General features: G+C 34.7%; 4 protein-coding genes and 3 non-coding genes across 11 annotated transcripts; 5 read left to right on the top strand and 2 right to left on the bottom strand.

Annotated features, from left to right (window-relative positions):
* The first annotated feature begins 478 nt into the window (after window positions 1-478).
* LOC117604078 (uncharacterized) lies at window positions 479-3,685 on the top strand. 2 transcript variants are annotated; one of them, XM_076690980.1, is made up of 5 exons: window positions 479-587; window positions 1,710-1,949; window positions 2,224-2,405; window positions 2,535-3,259; window positions 3,401-3,685. In XM_076690980.1, the coding sequence occupies exons 1-4, from the start codon at window positions 479-481 to the stop codon at window positions 2,742-2,744; spliced, it is 741 nt and encodes a 246-aa protein (XP_076547095.1). In that variant the 3' UTR covers window positions 2,745-3,259; window positions 3,401-3,685. The 2 variants fall into 2 exon arrangements, 1 of the variants encoding a protein (XP_076547095.1); XR_013063039.1 differs by lacking the exons at window positions 479-587; window positions 1,710-1,949; window positions 3,401-3,685 and having other exon boundaries at window positions 2,273-2,405; window positions 2,525-2,674.
* On the top strand, window positions 797-868 carry TRNAH-GUG (transfer RNA histidin (anticodon GUG)). The gene has a single exon. It is a non-coding gene; the product is annotated as a tRNA-His (tRNA).
* TRNAR-CCU (transfer RNA arginine (anticodon CCU)) lies at window positions 1,415-1,487 on the bottom strand. The gene has a single exon. It is a non-coding gene; the product is annotated as a tRNA-Arg (tRNA).
* Window positions 2,052-2,124, top strand: TRNAM-CAU (transfer RNA methionine (anticodon CAU)). Its single transcript has one exon. It is a non-coding gene; the product is annotated as a tRNA-Met (tRNA).
* Window positions 3,554-4,739, top strand: LOC117604077 (uncharacterized). 2 transcript variants are annotated; one of them, XM_034323776.2, is made up of 3 exons: window positions 3,554-3,963; window positions 4,034-4,196; window positions 4,320-4,739. In XM_034323776.2, the coding sequence occupies exons 1-3, from the start codon at window positions 3,764-3,766 to the stop codon at window positions 4,329-4,331; spliced, it is 375 nt and encodes a 124-aa protein (XP_034179667.1). In that variant the 5' UTR covers window positions 3,554-3,763; the 3' UTR covers window positions 4,332-4,739. The 2 variants fall into 2 exon arrangements, with proteins under 2 accessions (XP_034179667.1, XP_034179666.1); XM_034323775.2 differs by having other exon boundaries at window positions 3,557-3,963; window positions 4,300-4,735.
* A 458-nt stretch (window positions 4,740-5,197) lies between these two features.
* On the top strand, window positions 5,198-14,995 carry LOC117604074 (uncharacterized). 3 transcript variants are annotated; one of them, XM_076690978.1, is made up of 6 exons: window positions 5,198-6,482; window positions 6,579-6,697; window positions 9,804-9,938; window positions 10,041-10,324; window positions 11,276-11,509; window positions 11,584-14,995. In XM_076690978.1, exons 2-6 carry the CDS (start codon window positions 6,625-6,627, stop codon window positions 12,052-12,054), a joined length of 1,197 nt encoding a protein of 398 aa, XP_076547093.1. In that variant the 5' UTR covers window positions 5,198-6,482; window positions 6,579-6,624; the 3' UTR covers window positions 12,055-14,995. The 3 variants fall into 3 exon arrangements, with proteins under 3 accessions (XP_076547093.1, XP_076547094.1, XP_034179660.1); XM_076690979.1 differs by having other exon boundaries at window positions 5,198-6,492; XM_034323769.2 differs by lacking the exons at window positions 5,198-6,482; window positions 6,579-6,697 and having other exon boundaries at window positions 6,726-9,973.
* Window positions 12,867-14,906, bottom strand: LOC117604076 (adipose-secreted signaling protein). Its single transcript, XM_034323772.2, has 5 exons — window positions 14,764-14,906; window positions 13,671-13,788; window positions 13,391-13,528; window positions 13,064-13,250; window positions 12,867-13,006 (listed from the first exon to the last, which is right to left on the bottom strand). The coding sequence occupies exons 1-5, from the start codon at window positions 14,774-14,776 to the stop codon at window positions 12,962-12,964; spliced, it is 501 nt and encodes a 166-aa protein (XP_034179663.1). The 5' UTR covers window positions 14,777-14,906; the 3' UTR covers window positions 12,867-12,961.
* Window positions 14,996-15,838: the final 843 nt, after the last annotated feature.

Raw genomic sequence — 15,838 nt, 5'->3', positions numbered from 1 at the left:
GGCTTTTGACTTGCATGACCACTGAAAGTCCTTGCCGCCTGTTCACCCTTTGCGATTCAGGGGCGGAACAATCGTTCCGTTGAACGGTGCGCATGTACAGAAGGGCGGGAACCACCCCTTGCGACGGCGAATTGGAGGATTTGTCCGTGGAAAGGTATGTGGTAATAGAACACGTGACCCAAGACGTTAATAGGGTCGAGAAGAAGTCGCGTCATACAAGTTCAGCATCGAATAGTCGAATTATCAAACGAGTCGTCGCAACTGTAAAAATATTTGTGGTGAACAGACAAGCATCGTAAAACTTGTCTGTATTCATTTTTAGAAATAACGAAAACGAGGATTTCGGTGACTGATGATATTTAAACAAAAACTTTGACAGGCTCTGCTGTTTCGTTGGAAAGGAAGAAGGATGGTTTGACTGTACTTTAAGAATTACTCCGTCGGTGTTTTGAAGTTTTGAGCAATTTGTTTAGGAGGAATGAGCTCTCACACGCATGCAAGAGCTATTTGCAGCGGAAGTACAGTGTCCAGCGCGTTTTCTGCATTGCATCTTTTAAGAAGCTACAGCCTTTTCACGCCTACTTCGGGTACTTTGGATAAATTTACTTGATAATTATGATAGCATTAAGACTATTCAATGCTATTAAACATTCTAGTCGGTTCTTAACTATGAATTTTGTGCGCGATTCGGTGAAAAAACTCGTGGGATTACTTATTGTTATGGATAAATGAACAAGTTGGTCGATGTGAAGTTCGACTTTGGTCACTTTCCGCTTTATTCTCAACTCCTTCGATAGCCGTGATCGTCTAGTGGTTAGGACCCTACGTTGTGGCCGTAGTAACCCAGGTTCGAATCCTGGTCACGGCAATGTGCCCATGACACATTGTCACGGCGGAGGTTTTCTTTTTTTCTTTTCATTTTTAATTTTATTTCTAATCACATTTATTATATATCCTTTTCTTCTTTAGTTTATTCTTATATTATGATTATTTTCCTTTTTTTTGGTAGGTGTGAAGAATATACAGATCATATAGTTTTTTTTTACCATATATTTTTCTTGTTACACTATCATTAGCAGTGATGCAAAGATATTTATAAGATCGTAGCATTCATTATAATAATCGTATGCATATAAGGATTAGCTGTTGTAAAACAGACTGAGCGAGACAAGGATTTAATGAAGCACGCAATGTTGCTTGTTTAATATCTTTACGATTGATCGAATGCATGAATTCAGGTAATATTACTGAAACTATTATCCTTAGGCAGATTATGAAATATTGCTTAAAAATGAATTTAGACACTTTTCTCTTTTTCACTTGATTTGATATCTTCAATAATTTTATGTAACGTTTTTTATTTTATTTGGAGTTTCATTAGATAGAAAAAACTATAAAAAAAGAATTTTTGTTTTACCCCTGGTGGGACTCGAACCCACAATCCCCGGTTTAGGAGACCGATGCCTTATCCATTAGGCCACAGGGGCGGTTGGTAAACAGGATGTTTAACATCGATTCGATTCTACTACCGTATAATACAATTATATACTGTTAATTTATTTATTATTATCAACTATAACATACAAATGAATCATTACCTGCAGATAATAATATTCACAATACACTATAAATTTGAAAAATCATGCAATATTTGTTAAAATTGACTGATTTTAATTATGCAAGTCCTAATAATTGTACTCAATTTATAGATTTATGCAGATACGAACCATATAATTCCAAGGATTATGGTTTTGGAAATCCGGAAATTTTAGCAAATTCTAATACATCGGATACAGGAATCGGCCGAACATTATCGCCATTGACACCCTCGTCCTTATCAGCTACATTCTCACTTTCGGGTTCTCTGATTCAACCCCCATTCTTAACAACAGTACCACCTTTAATGCAATCTATAAGCGTACCGCAACCATTTACGAATGCCAATACAAGTAAGTTAATTTTTTATTCATTTTTTAATTTATAATATTAAAATACATATCAATTTTTGCAATTTACTATGAAGAATTTATTTAAAAAACGAGTTGCCAACGGTCCCGGTAGCGCAGTAGGCAGCGCGTAAGTCTCATAATCTTAAGGTCGTGAGTTCGATCCTCACCCGGGGCAAATTGTTTTTGCATTTTTTCTCTCCAGTCAAAAGTACTTTGCATTCTACGTTACATTAATATAAGTTTTAGATTAATTAAATGCTTGTCGATAAAGCAGGTAACGCGGTAGCACATCACTTTTTGGGCGCGAACGCTATTGCCAGTGTTCATAAACGACCCAGAAGTGAAAAGAAACCAATTCCCGATGATCAGAAAGACGAGAAATATTATGAAAGACGTAAACGAAATAATCAAGCTGCGAAGAAATCCCGCGACGCTCGTAAAATTCGAGAAGACCACGTGAGTAAAACTGTCTCCATAATTGCTCATTGAATTTCATACTACGTAGTAATTTTAAATTAATGATTATGTTATAAATGAAAACCAATGTACGTGCTTCATATTAACTTGAATCAAAGTATATTGCAGATTGCATTACGAGCAACTATGCTGGAACATGAGAACGCTATCTTGAGAGCACAAGTAATAACTCTTCGGGAGGAAGCCCAATGTCTTCGACACATGTTGATTAAACAACAGGCGCCTCCGTTACAATCCATCGACCGTTCGATTTCCTCGATGACACCTGTTACATTATCACCCCCACATTCCGCAACGACTTTGGATTGCCAGATATAAAACAAAGCATTAACAAGCAATCGTCGTAAACAATATTTTTGATATTCTAAAAACATTAAGTTAGAAAATATGTTATAACATAATATTCATTTATTTTGTGTTATATCTCGTTATGTTGAGGATTTTCTATTCTACTTTTCTCATAAATTTATCAGAAATTACGTGTTACGTTTTCATTTTATAAAGTAAACAAGGATTATAATGTAAATAGCAATAAACGTATCATTTTATAACTGTTAAAGAATAAAAAAATTAATGTATTATAAGTATGTGACCTTATTGTTATGTAACAATTATTTAATATGTAGATCACTTTGATGGTGTCACAGAGATATTTTTGGTAAGCGAATACTTATATATACGAGTTGGTGTAAAAATAAAAATTTCAACTACGACGTTAGATTATTAAATCTTTATTAATACCCACATCGCACCTATAAGTTAGATTACGAGTTACATAACAAAGTAATACTCTAATGAGTTTAATGCAACTATATATGTAAATAAATAACAGGGTAAGTTTTTATTTACTTTGAGATTATTAGGGAAAAATCTTGTCAGTAACTTAGCTTTTGATTACATAATTCATAAAATTTTAATATCATTTAAGATAAATTAAAAAATATTTATTCAGACATAAATGTTTATATTCACAGTTCTAAATTACTGGAATCAGAGCTGGAGTTTAGAAGAAATTTACAATTCACTATAATTTCAATTTCTCTACCGAACTAAGAATTTTGTGTTGGCTAACCTGTTTCAAAGCATGCACTATTGTGCTCGAATCCATATATCGTATTTTGTTTTATGTATTTAGAAGTGGAAGAAGGGAGGATTATCGTTTAGCTGTGCTTGACGTTTTTTATTTTTCTCGTTGTTTATAGTACGGGGATTTTACGAATGTTCTTGAATTCTTTTCATACTGCTATCAAAAACTGAAGCTATATCAATGGACTAGTCTTGTAGATTGTGCGAATGAGGATACTTGAATTGCGTTCATTAGATTTGTGCAGTTTTTTATGAATATTTCAAGTAACGATAATAAAAAAATGGCATATCCGGGTATAGCATGTGTATTAATCGGAGTTACCTTAGCTACACTTTTATATTATATGTTTGGAAATAATGAACAAGAACAAACACACCCTCCATATAATACTGGATCTAGGTACAGAGGATCAAACGATCATTACGAAAATAACTACAGTTCTTACTCAGAGTAGGTGTTACAAATATGAATGTGATTAAGTCTTATAATTAAATAAAAAATACTGTACCTCTGTTCTCAGTGATTATCATGAGAGGAGACGGGCTTCTAGTGGCTTAAGGGATTTTGACGATTGTACAATATGTTTAAATCCATTAACAAATGGCAGAAAAATTGTACTAAAAACATGTAGTCATGCTTTTCATAAAAAGTGTATCGAAGAATGGAAGTCTAGATCTAATCAGGTAAATTCTATGAACAAAGTCGTTTCTTAAAATGGCAGATTTTCTTTGCGATTATTCTATTTAATAATTTTGCATTGCATCAAATTTCATCTAAATGTTACAGAAATCATGTCCCAATTGCAGATGTCCATTTGAATAGGACTGCCAAATTCAATAATGAATAAATAATGATTAGTACAAGATTTTTGTATTCGTTGAATGTTTTAGAATGTACATTAGAAACTAAGATAACATCACATCAAAATTTTTTTGTTATCAATATTGCTAATCAAAAGGGACTATTTAACCATTTGTTATGACAAAGAATTCTACTTCGAAATAATTTTTTACACCTGACAAATCAAAGCAAGAAAGTGTTATCTTATAAAGGGGTACTATATTTAACATAAGAATTTTGTGCTCCCTTATATTAACGCTAAAGTTATTATACAGCTACCATATTTGTATAAAACTACATGCCTTATCTTTTCAATATAGTATATATTACAGGGTTATACATGTTATGCCAGATGCTGTGATTTAGCAAATTTACTGCGATATATTTTTAATTATGAAATTTCAAATATGTTGTATGCTATAGTTTAAAATTACTATTTAATATTTTAAATAACAAGTATGTACAAAAGCAAAAACATGCGAGTTAGTTACTTTAAAAGTATACTTAAAGTATAAACATTTTATGAAATGCATATTACAAATAATATTATATAAGTAATTCTACAAGCACTTTACTTAGGAGATTATCCATTAAATAATGTTATATTCTTATACACATAAGGTTTTGATATAAATCATATGAAGCATTTCTATTGAAATATAACATTTATAGCCCTGTGAAAAAAAATGTTGATATATACATATAAATTTCATTAGTAATAATACTTCATTCTCTTTTATATACTAAATTGAAAATAATCATGAAAAAATGAAAGTTAAAACACATTTCTCAGTTTAGTGTTCTTTCATTCTTTTTTGTTGTTTTGTATTGATTCATCAATTTAATTGTTTGGTAGTAACTTCATTCTGTAAATAAGTTTAGCTATTGATACATTTCATACCACTCATATGTACTTTAGATTATTTATAGGACTCATTCAAATACTTCATAAATTGTTTTATTTAATAAGGTTCCAATTCCTATTGTTATAATTATTAACAAAAAGTGAAATTTCTAAAAATTATGTTGTTTAAATCTTAACTAAAAGTTTAGTTAATTATCCTACTGTATAAGTTAACAAATGTCATTATAAACACCATTAAAATGAGAAAAGTATGATGTTTAAATGAATAAATTGTTACATACTGAGATATAGCTTATAAACACTAGATTAAAAAGCGCATTCTTAAAAGTGTAAATTAGAATATGCTTTTAAGTAATAAACCGTGTGATTGAAATTATATTTAAAGTATTTTAATAGACATAGCTCATCCATATATTACACAATAGTTAAAGACCATTAATCACTTTTACTGTATTATTAGAAATTCAATAATATTAATATTTCTATCACTTTGTGCTTCTAACCTTGACAGTGTAAAGTTTTAGGTTTAACGTTTAAAAAACGAAAAACAGTTAGAGAATGTGTGAAACGAATTAATGATTGCAGGGAAAGAAAATGATTGTATACATAAATAAAAATATAAGAAATACAATATATATACATATACGTATTTACCAATGTAATCCATATATCTGCCCGTGTAGTACACTTTCCATTTCACTAATCGCAAATGGCTTGCGTGGTTTCCGGTTCACTTGTTTTGTCTCCCTTTCGTAACCGTGACCATAAATCGTGATTGCTTTCTACTTCTCGTATTGTTCAATATCAAGTCAAGTGTAATACCTAAGCATTACAAACTTTTTCTTTAATCAACAGATGTGCAATAAAGGTTAAAAAGTTTTTAAAGTAAATTAAAATACTTAAATTTAAACCAGCAAGATTGAAAAACTCTGTTGACAATAATAGCGCGCAAACATTTGAAGTACGTATGCAGGAAATGAGCATGCGCGCGTAGATAATAATTTTCAAATAAAAAGCGCGCAACCATGTCGAAACTTTCAATTTGATACGAGGGTTAATATGTTACGTCCGTAATTTTCTTTGGCATCCTCGTAACACCATACGCGATGGCTGTAAGCGAAGGTAATGTTTGTCCAGTGAGCGGCACGAGGAAATGCGAAGAATCGGTCAGTTACCTGAGAAACACTCAAACTGGTAGCAGGACGATCAGTGTTGTTGATCGTTAACCTCAAAGTTCTCTGGTGTTCTCCAGCGTTCTCCAGCGGTCAGTAACGGTAGCGACAACTTATAAGGGATATAAAAGTGGTGGGATAAAACGTGTCAACAATGACAGACATTTAAAAATTTTTGAGTTTCACAGACTTTCTGCCACTCGATTGTCAAAATGTGCGAACAACCCGAATACGATGCAGTGTTTGCTGATGATTTTGTGTATTATTTGTATGACCGCAACTTCAGAAACTATCGAGGAAGAACGAGGTAAGAGACTGAAACACAGATAACTTAATAACGGTTCCCGCATAGGTATTTTTTTTTTACTACTAACAATAAATATTTCAAATTCATTTGAAATATTCTATTTTCTTCTTTGCTTCCTTTCTAACAATTAATATGCGACAACTTGAAGCAAAAACGATTAAACTTGGTACTATTTTATTAAAATTAATAAAATTAATAAATAAGTCTTTAATAATCATGTTCTGCTGCTATATCCTTGAGTACACATTGATGCTGTAATTCAGATAATCGTAATTACATGGTTACAGTACTTCCAAGTGAATCGCTGTAATTTTAGCGCGCATAAAGGATTCCACGGTTGTTTCGATCATGAATTGTATTCGGAGGGGTATTCGTTATAAGGCAACGACAAGATCGTAAAAGTAGCACCATAGCGTCTCGAATCGGGACACGATCGTCATGGTAACCGCTCGAAGCCGAGAACTATTGGATTAACGGTGAAATTATTTCATTCGATGGCCATCAATGAATCATTGCGGCATAGTTAACACAAATGTCTTAATGTAAGACAACGTTTGTATTCCTTTTGAAATTAGCCGATCTATTTTGCAAAGACACGACACGCGCGACCGTGAATCGCTGCGAAGCTGAAAATCGATTGTCCCATTTCTCTGGACCGGTTTCACGATTGTCAAGCAGGCCAAAACAAGTTTTCATTAATCTTCGATTTCGCTCGTATTTCACGCATGTGTAGAGGATAATTAAACGAATTCTAGTTTAACCAAGTAGCACCCCTGGTCGCTCTTCTTCTTTGCCTTTAGCTTTTCTACATTTTCTTTCAAGTTAATCTACAGACGTTTTTCTTTCTTCCTTACAGAATGAATTCGCACGAACCTCGTTGGCGTGTCTTTATCTTTTCATCTAGTTACGTTGGATAAAAAAAAAATTTCTTTTAAGAGTAGACATTTATTCTCACCTCTGAATGATTGCTAGCAATTAATTATTTCCGTAGCAGACTAAAGCTAAACGGTGAGATAATTAACTCGACGACAAAATAACGTTTCTCTGTTAAAGCATTAACCAGAAACCCGTTCCCGTTTGTGGGCGCCTGTTCTTTAATTGCGGAAGTATGATGGGAAACGTGCCGTAACACCAAACACGGTAACGTTGTATCGGTTGTACATAATAATTATGGTTTCAATATTGGACCATGTATTATACACGCGGAGGAGAACGGTGAAAGCTTTTCCTGGTTGCAACGTTTAAAACATTTAATGCAGGAACTTGTAATTTTGTGTCGAAAAATTTCCTCTGTAATTATCTATCATTGCTTTATCATGTTCAAGATCTTAGAAGGTATTTAATCATCATTGTATAACACACCCTACCGTCCACCGTTTAAAACAGAATACCTCGTTTAAAATTGGACCAAATGACTTCAGGTTTCTCGAGAAGCTATACAAATTAATTTACTAAGATATGTGCCTTTGTCGTTTTAAAAAATTAAAGTTTGCCGAAATCGGGGAGTAAATAGTAAAAGACAATTTTTTAACTTTTTTATCTGAACCTGTAACGAAAATTTTAAATATGACATTTGTAAATTTAAGTATATTATGTGTATGTTGAAAATTTCCAAAAATCGCGACTTTTAATTACTTATAACTTCTAAGTGCATCGACCGATATCGATGAAATTTTCACCATAAACAGAACTTTTTTGAATCTACCAAAGAGATATTTTAAATTTTCGTTATAGGCTCGCATAAAAAAGTTGAAAAATTACCCTTCACTATTTTTTTCCACGATTGCAACAAATTGTAATTTTTTAAAACGACAAAGGCACATATCTTAGTAAATTAATTTGTGTAGCTTCTCGGGAAACCTGAAGTCATTTGGTCCAATTTTAAACGAGGTATTTTGTTTTGAACGGTGGACGAATACTTTTGCGGTGTACGTAAATGTGATATTATCCTTATCTCTCTGAGACGGAGTTTCAAGCGAATTTACAGATTGTAGCGAGGATCATTGAGTACATAACGAGGTTTTGAGTCCTTTGCTGACTTATAGGTCGCCTGGTACACATGGTGTAACTGTTTAAACCAGGTTCGAGTTGCAGCCGCGTGTGGGAGTATGTGGGATGTCGCACACACTTGTACACCTGATAATCCTTCCTACTCGACGATGCAATGAAAGCAGAAACCCCCTAGGGTTTTCGTTTTTTCTACCTGAATAACACGCGAGACACGCAGAAACGAGGATCTAGCTGGCTTTCTAATAAACATATTATGTTATTCTCGATAACATTATTTGCATCATTGACTATGGTTCACAAGGGGCAGTATAGTTGTCCGCGTTTCTCCTCCGCAAGATCTCGCTACTTAAATAGTTCCATGCGAATCAATCCTTTCGACTTCGTACGCGTTGAACTTTCTAGCTTCGTCGAATCAGGTTTAATTCACCTATAATGACACCATAAACGTGTTTTCTCTTATCACAGCGAAATTACTATTACTCGAATTGGGAGGATATTGAACACCTGCGACTCTCGCCTGATCGTTTATTAGCCAATCCGTAACATAGATTGAAAATCTTGATAAGGGGACTTTAGCATTTAGACTTTCTGTCACTTTGTACAGGTCAAACGGTAAGAGTTATCGAAAAAATTTTTACGCCATTGTGTTTAACCCCTTAACTTGTATGCTCGAGTAAATTCGAGCGCGCTAAACAGGCCAAACTGTGCACATTCGACATAATTCGAGCGGCATTGTATTTACATGAAAAAAAAATTGGTTTTTTTCAAAGAAACTGTGCGTTAAGGGGTTAATGGCCGAAAGAAAAATTTTTTCCGGTCTGACCGGAAATGACCGAAAAAGAGTTGGCTCTAGAGCGAATCTCGCTCTAGTTCACTTTAGCTTGTTTTTACCCTTTATGTATTCCTGGTAATTAGTCTGTCTGTAATTACTTTTAGGCGTAGTTGGAAACTTTTTCGTGTCGTTACTAGCGAAGAAAATGATGTCTACAAATTACTTCCTCGTAGAGTTTTTCTGATTAACTGTTACGTTATGTTACCCCTCCTTCTAGTTACTGTAGGTGTAATACAAATGTAATTTTAATTTATTTAATTGCAGTAAAGGAGTTGGTACGAGACTGGGCACCTCTGGTATGGCTTGCACCTGGTGAGCTGTTTCTACCCCTTGGGGTACCCGAGTTTCTCGACAACATGCAGTCGGACGACGATTACCTTCGCACCAGAATCGACGTAGGTAAATGATGAACGGAATACCCTTTGAAAAGACGGGTAGGAAAAAATGATCAAAGTTGTTTCTTCAATCGATCCAAATTCATCCGTTAATTTACGTTGGCAGAGATACTGCTGAGGAACCGATCCTCGTTCTTGTACGGCAAAAAGCCAGCGGGCACGGTGCCAGTTTATGCTGTGATCAAGAATTGCGCCGCTTCGGACACTACCATAAATGTGATCAATCTAAAAACCATCAGAGATGAAAGAAAGTTGCGTAAAAAAAAAGATGAAACATCGATAGTATCAAGAAATGCGCTTCAGACTGATCCAGATTTTGGATCGTCAATGATCCTTACCAATGATGTACCAGGTACAATTTGGAACGGTGCTACTAAAGCTGGTGCAGAGGTAAGTTCAACCTTTTATAATTCATACAGGGTGTCCGGTAACTCCTGTAACTCCCGAAAAGGGGGGGATGCTTCGGGTGATTCTGAACAACATTTTCCGTTACTTAAATGTCGTTTGAAGCTTCGTTTTTGAGTTATTAACGAAAAACACTGGCCAATCATAGCGCGCCTTTAGCGCGGACCGAACCACGAGAGCGTTGGCTTTCAGCCGCGCTTGGTCGTGGTCGTGAACAAACGCATTGGCACAGCGTCGGTATCAAGCGAAGCGTGCGATAAATGTTATATCGTCTTAAATTAAGAACAATGTGGAATTATTCGTTAGGATAAGTTTCCGAATGTCCCCACCAAAATTGAGAACTCAGGTTCGGTATATAACCTAAATTGTTTACCAGAAACCGATTAAAATTCGTTTCAGAGCTGGATGTCTTACAATTTTCGAGATATCGATAAGAAATTTTTGTACAATTTTGGGACTACGTATTCGCTATTCGATACTGAGCATGCTCTATTCGATACTGAGCATGCGCTATTCGATACTGAACATATGCTATTCGCATACTGCGCATACACGGAACCTAACCTCCAGCTCTGAAACCAACTTTAATCGGTTTCTTGTAGTCAATTTAGGTCATATACCAAACCTGAGTTCTCAATTTTGGTGGGGCCATTCGTTATTCATGAATAATGAATGCGTTTGTTCACGATCACGACCGAGCGCGGCTGAAAGCCAACGCTCTCGTGGTTCGGCCCGCGCTAAAGGCGCGCTCTGATTGGCCAGTGTTTTTTTGTTAATAATTCAAAAACGAAGCTTCAAACGACATTTTGTTAAAGGAAAATGTTTAGAATCATCCCAGCAATCCCCCCCCATTTCAGGGAGTTACAGGAGTTACGGGACACCCTGTATACATTGGATCCGATAACAGGTGTATTTGAAAGGTGGAACTGTTTGCAGAAAGCTGGGGATTTTGAGATGAATAAGAAAAAAGGGAACAGGTCCCGGAAGCTACACTTTCACGTGACCTATTGGATGTTCTATCCGTTTAGCGAGGGAAAGGCAGTTTGCGTTCTGGATCTCGGATTTTTTGGTAGTTGGCCGATACCAACTGTGGGCGGTATGTGCTTTGGAATGCTGAAGGAGTACGGGAACCACGTGGGCGATTGGGAACACATGAGCCTTTACTTTAAGGTAAATTCCCAGTCAATCGTTATTATGTTTTTGCCTCTGTACTGATTTGACATGGAATCATTTTTTAAATCTAGGATGCTAGTTACCCTTCAGCGATGTACGTGTCCGCTCACGATGCGGGAGCGTTCTACCGATACGACCTACGAAGCGGTACTTTCGTATATGAGAGTCAAGAAACGAGAAAAGGCATCTTCCAGAAGCCTATATTCCCTGAAAGAGTATTCACTGCTGGTGGTTCTCATCCGATACTGTTCAGTGCGAGAGGATCTCACGGGCTTTGGACAGCGCCAGGGAAGCATAAGTTCGTCAGATTACCGCGTCTTTACGATGAGAGTGGTTTTGGAACCGCATGGCCAACATGGAAGAAGATGGAATTGCTGCTGAAAGAGGATAACAGCATCTTACCTAGCTGGATGACTTTCAAGGGTAAATGGGGTAATCCTAAAAGCAATTGTCATCCTTTGGCCAGACTTGGTTTCAACATCTGCGAATTCGTTGACGGACCGACAGGTATACCCATGAAACGGTCGAGTTTTCGTTGCTGACGCTCATTTCTTCTATGTATTTGTGTGATGTTTTCAAATGTATTGACTGTGAACGCAAAAATTGAATAATGTTAATAGCTAAGAGACATGTAAGTACAACGTTTGTGACTTTGCATCATTAGTACAACGTGTAATGAAATTTTAAGCTTGTTCAAAATTAGTTGACCAAACTCAATCATCAATTAATTTTGAACAAAAATACACGTGATAAGGTTTAATGAGAGATTATTGTTAATAATGGAAGAAACGCAGGACATTTTACATTGTTGAAGTTATTTATTTTAATAGGTTGTGTCAGTTCAGCAAAGGATTAGAAAACAGCGTCGTCAATCGTAAAGTTCACTTTTGATTAATGATATCTTTCTCGTGAGAAGTTTATACTCGATGTAAAACGATCATAAAATACAATTTCGTTATTACAGATAGATTAATGATAGACGCTCAAAGATGTAATAGACTTTGATATAGGCATTGCGTGATACGTTCTCGTTTAAGAAGAAACAGTAGGCAAATGCGGTATTTAGCGATTACTTGTTAATTACATATCTCGATGTGATCCTTTAAGAAGGCTGATTAAAAGAACACTTAAATTCTCACGTCGAGTTCGTCGTTGTAAGATCGTCGACGCGAGAGAAGATACGGAGTCTTGCAGTTGTCTTGTAGGCCTGTGAAATCAGGCCGAAAGCAGCATTTTACTGAACATTGCATATTTCGAAAGTTACATCGTGCATTTAAGTTAAGATTATTTCTATTAACAGGTGCACATACGATCTCTTATAACTAAAAACAACGATCACGAATCATTGCTAATTGACTGCAACGATCACGAATCATTGCAAAAATCCGGCTAATCGCACGATTTAAGTTCGAAATAAGGAACGTTCTCGTGATTTGCGTTTATTCCCTGCTATTGTGTTTTATCCGAAATCGTTCTTGATTTTCCACTCCTCACCTGTGAAAAGAAACATTCCAGTAACAATATTGTTATCAACGAGATCTACTCCGAGACCTCATCCATGTTTGCTTTGTCCACTCCAACGTTGTGTATTCCATTCCTCAGCAGCGGTGTACCCTTGTCTTTTCCTAAAACGCGGGCGTTCAACTGAATCTGCAACGGGGTTCCTTCCTTGCAACACATTACCTGCACTTCCTGCTTTAAAATTTTTTCCTTATATGCTAGCAGCTCTATTTTTAACCTGTTACAGAAAAAAAGAGCTTTTTGAGATTCTTATTTTACCAACTGTACAAACTATGAAAATAGTGTTTAATATTTTTAATAGATTTATAAAAAAAAAAAAAAAAAATGTAACTGCTTTTGCAAAACAATGTGTTTTACTTTAGGCCATCTTTTTCCTGTTTCAAATCAATGATATGACTATTAGGATTATGACGTCCAGTCGTTATTGCTGGGGGATTATTCTGTCCACCTTTGTGTGTACATGGGTTCCAAGGAATCGAGAATTCTACGTGGTATCTGAAAAGAAAAACAACAAAATCGGTATGATAATGTATTCATTTTATTTATGGAACTAACTGAATTCCTTAGCAATTAATTTACAAGGTGTTCCAAAGAGGTTGTACACACATTTTGTTACATAAAAAGAAAAACAAAGAACCTGTGATTAAGTTGTAAAAATCCAAGATGAGCATCTATTTGTCCATGTCGTTGTGGTTGTATCATAATATTGTTGTCTTTCCCGAGACCGCTTCCCCCACTAAAGTGTACGTGATGCTCTAAACATAGTTTTTATTATTAATAAAAAAAAGAAAAGAATAAGAAGTACACAAACATTTATATCGGGCATCTCGTATATATTATGTAAATTCACGATTAGGAGTACTGATATCGCGAAATACCCAGACGTTTCCGAGATCTCTTTTTATCTAAATGTAACGCGATGTAAACATACTTATTTACAATAACACACATTAATGCTGAATGTTTTGATGTTGTAACATGTTAATGCAACATTGTATTATATTTAATTAGATGAGTGACCAAAAAATGCATCGACAGATAATATGTACACGTAACTTTAGATACTAATGGATTAAGCATGATAAGATTACAGGGAGTTTTAGAAATCGATCAAGTGTAACCACGTAAGTTTTCTGTTTATACCTGGACGGAAACATGTTCAAAGACAAGGTTGCATCGAATTAGTATTCTATTCGTTACATAATCTCTAATGTTTACTGATGTATGTTCAACATTAGAATAATTGTATCAATCTATACAATATTACGAGTTTCTAAACATTGATTAGATATCGGCTAATAACTAAACAAGGTCGTAAATTTCGAAAAGGTTATGATACACCTTTCATGTATCGACCTTGATAGTACACAAAGCTTACGCGGGAAAACTTTAAAAAATCGAATTCTTCGAAGTGAATAAACAATGAGAGGTCATTCGATAGTTGACATATTCGAAATGGCGCGCTTTCAAATGACCCAATTATGAGCGCATTCTAACCTAATACGTTAACCATGAACCGGCATCGGATCAAGTGTTCAAGCGAATGATTTTCGATTACAAGAACAATCGAGAATGATCTTTTAATCGTACAGATGGATTTATCGATGCTCATTCATAAATCATCGATAATAAGTTGCTAATTCAAAAAGTACAGAGCGATGAATTTTAATCACGTTAAAAGTGACAGGCTGAGATGGAAATGATTCTATCGTCAAATTATATTCTTTTACCTTTATCTCCCATGTTTTCTAAGACAGTGTGACAGTTGTACTCTCATACTACACACAACTAATTTAATATTCTGTAATTCAACGACTAAAGTCCTCTTCCATGTGTAGGTGTATGCATGTCACTTGGTACATCTGGTTAACGCATCAAATAATTTCATGTGTCCCTACAGGTGGCAGCACTATTTTCCACCGATGGTAACATCCTTTTTTTTTAAATTTCATTGTTGAAAATTCTATAAAAAATAATTAAAAATGTTTCTCACGACATTGCAAAATCAAAATTATATTAACGATAACACACATGATATACTGATTTATAAATGAACTATTTGATGCACATTATCAATATCTTTTTTATAAACAAAATAGAAGTGCTTCAGTTTCCTATAAATTACAGAAATTTCAAAATTTGTATGACGAACAAACATTGCATTCAATGAAAAGAAATATTGAAATGTTTCAAGAAACGATTTTCATATAAATCTTTTCCAGATAAATATTCTTGTATAGATTGTGTTTAAAATGCAGCGCTAGTTGCAATTTTAATTAACCACATGACATAATCACACTTGATTATTGATTATTCAGTGTTTTCATAGTTTCGAACGAGTAATGGAGCGTCGGAAATAACACGAACGGTATTTGAAATGAAATAATTGCAATCATTACTTGCTAATTCGTAATGTTTTCTTAGAATTTTCAAATGATGATTTTCTTGAATCAATTTTCAACACGACAAACTGTTAACGCTATATCGGTGGAGTGTAAATTAATTAGCGTTTTAAATGCCACATTTCAGATGTATATATAGATTCAATTTTATAATTTATCACTCGTCTGCAATGGAAACGTGCGAGGTAAATAGTTGTCACTCTTTTTTTTTTCAATCCAACAGAGATACTTGCATACGTGTTTATTATGTTATCATTTAAGCAGCAACTGACCCCCAAGAAATCTCTCGAACTTCTTATCACCTCATTTTTCACGCCAAAGTCTCTTTTATAGAAGAAACATTTTATTATAAGACTTTCTCCTTATGTATTAGGTAATAAGAAGAAAACAATAAGCGTAATGT

The sequence above is a fragment of the Osmia lignaria genome, chromosome 11 (genome assembly GCF_051020975.1).
Source record: "Osmia lignaria lignaria isolate PbOS001 chromosome 11, iyOsmLign1, whole genome shotgun sequence".
NCBI lineage: Eukaryota > Metazoa > Arthropoda > Insecta > Hymenoptera > Megachilidae > Osmia > Osmia lignaria.
Note: the sequence above shows the minus strand (reverse complement) of the source record. Positions and strands in the feature narration are given on the sequence as shown.

Excerpts from the sequence above, each read along its gene's own strand:
- LOC117604078 (XM_076690980.1), top strand. The coding sequence starts at position 479 with ATGAGCTCTCACACGCATGCAAGAGCTATTTGCAGCGGAAGTACAGTG. Across the intron at positions 588-1,709 it reads CCTTTTCACGCCTACTTCGG|ATTTATGCAGATACGAACCA; the intron begins GTACTTTGGATA and ends CTCAATTTATAG. Across the intron at positions 2,406-2,534 it reads GTAAAATTCGAGAAGACCAC|ATTGCATTACGAGCAACTAT; the intron begins GTGAGTAAAACT and ends AGTATATTGCAG.
- LOC117604077 (XM_034323775.2), top strand. The coding sequence starts at position 3,764 with ATGAATATTTCAAGTAACGATAATAAAAAAATGGCATATCCGGGTATA. Across the intron at positions 3,964-4,033 it reads AACTACAGTTCTTACTCAGA|TGATTATCATGAGAGGAGAC; the intron begins GTAGGTGTTACA and ends CTCTGTTCTCAG. Across the intron at positions 4,197-4,299 it reads GGAAGTCTAGATCTAATCAG|AAATCATGTCCCAATTGCAG; the intron begins GTAAATTCTATG and ends TAAATGTTACAG.
- LOC117604076 (XM_034323772.2), bottom strand. Across the intron at positions 13,251-13,390 it reads CAGGAAAAAGATGGCCTAAA|GTTAAAAATAGAGCTGCTAG; the intron begins GTAAAACACATT and ends TTTCTGTAACAG. Across the intron at positions 13,007-13,063 it reads ACAAAGCAAACATGGATGAG|GTGAGGAGTGGAAAATCAAG; the intron begins GTCTCGGAGTAG and ends TTCTTTTCACAG.
- LOC117604074 (XM_076690978.1), top strand. The coding sequence starts at position 6,625 with ATGCAGTGTTTGCTGATGATTTTGTGTATTATTTGTATGACCGCAACT. Across the intron at positions 9,939-10,040 it reads TCGCACCAGAATCGACGTAG|AGATACTGCTGAGGAACCGA; the intron begins GTAAATGATGAA and ends TTACGTTGGCAG. Across the intron at positions 10,325-11,275 it reads CTACTAAAGCTGGTGCAGAG|AAAGCTGGGGATTTTGAGAT; the intron begins GTAAGTTCAACC and ends AACTGTTTGCAG.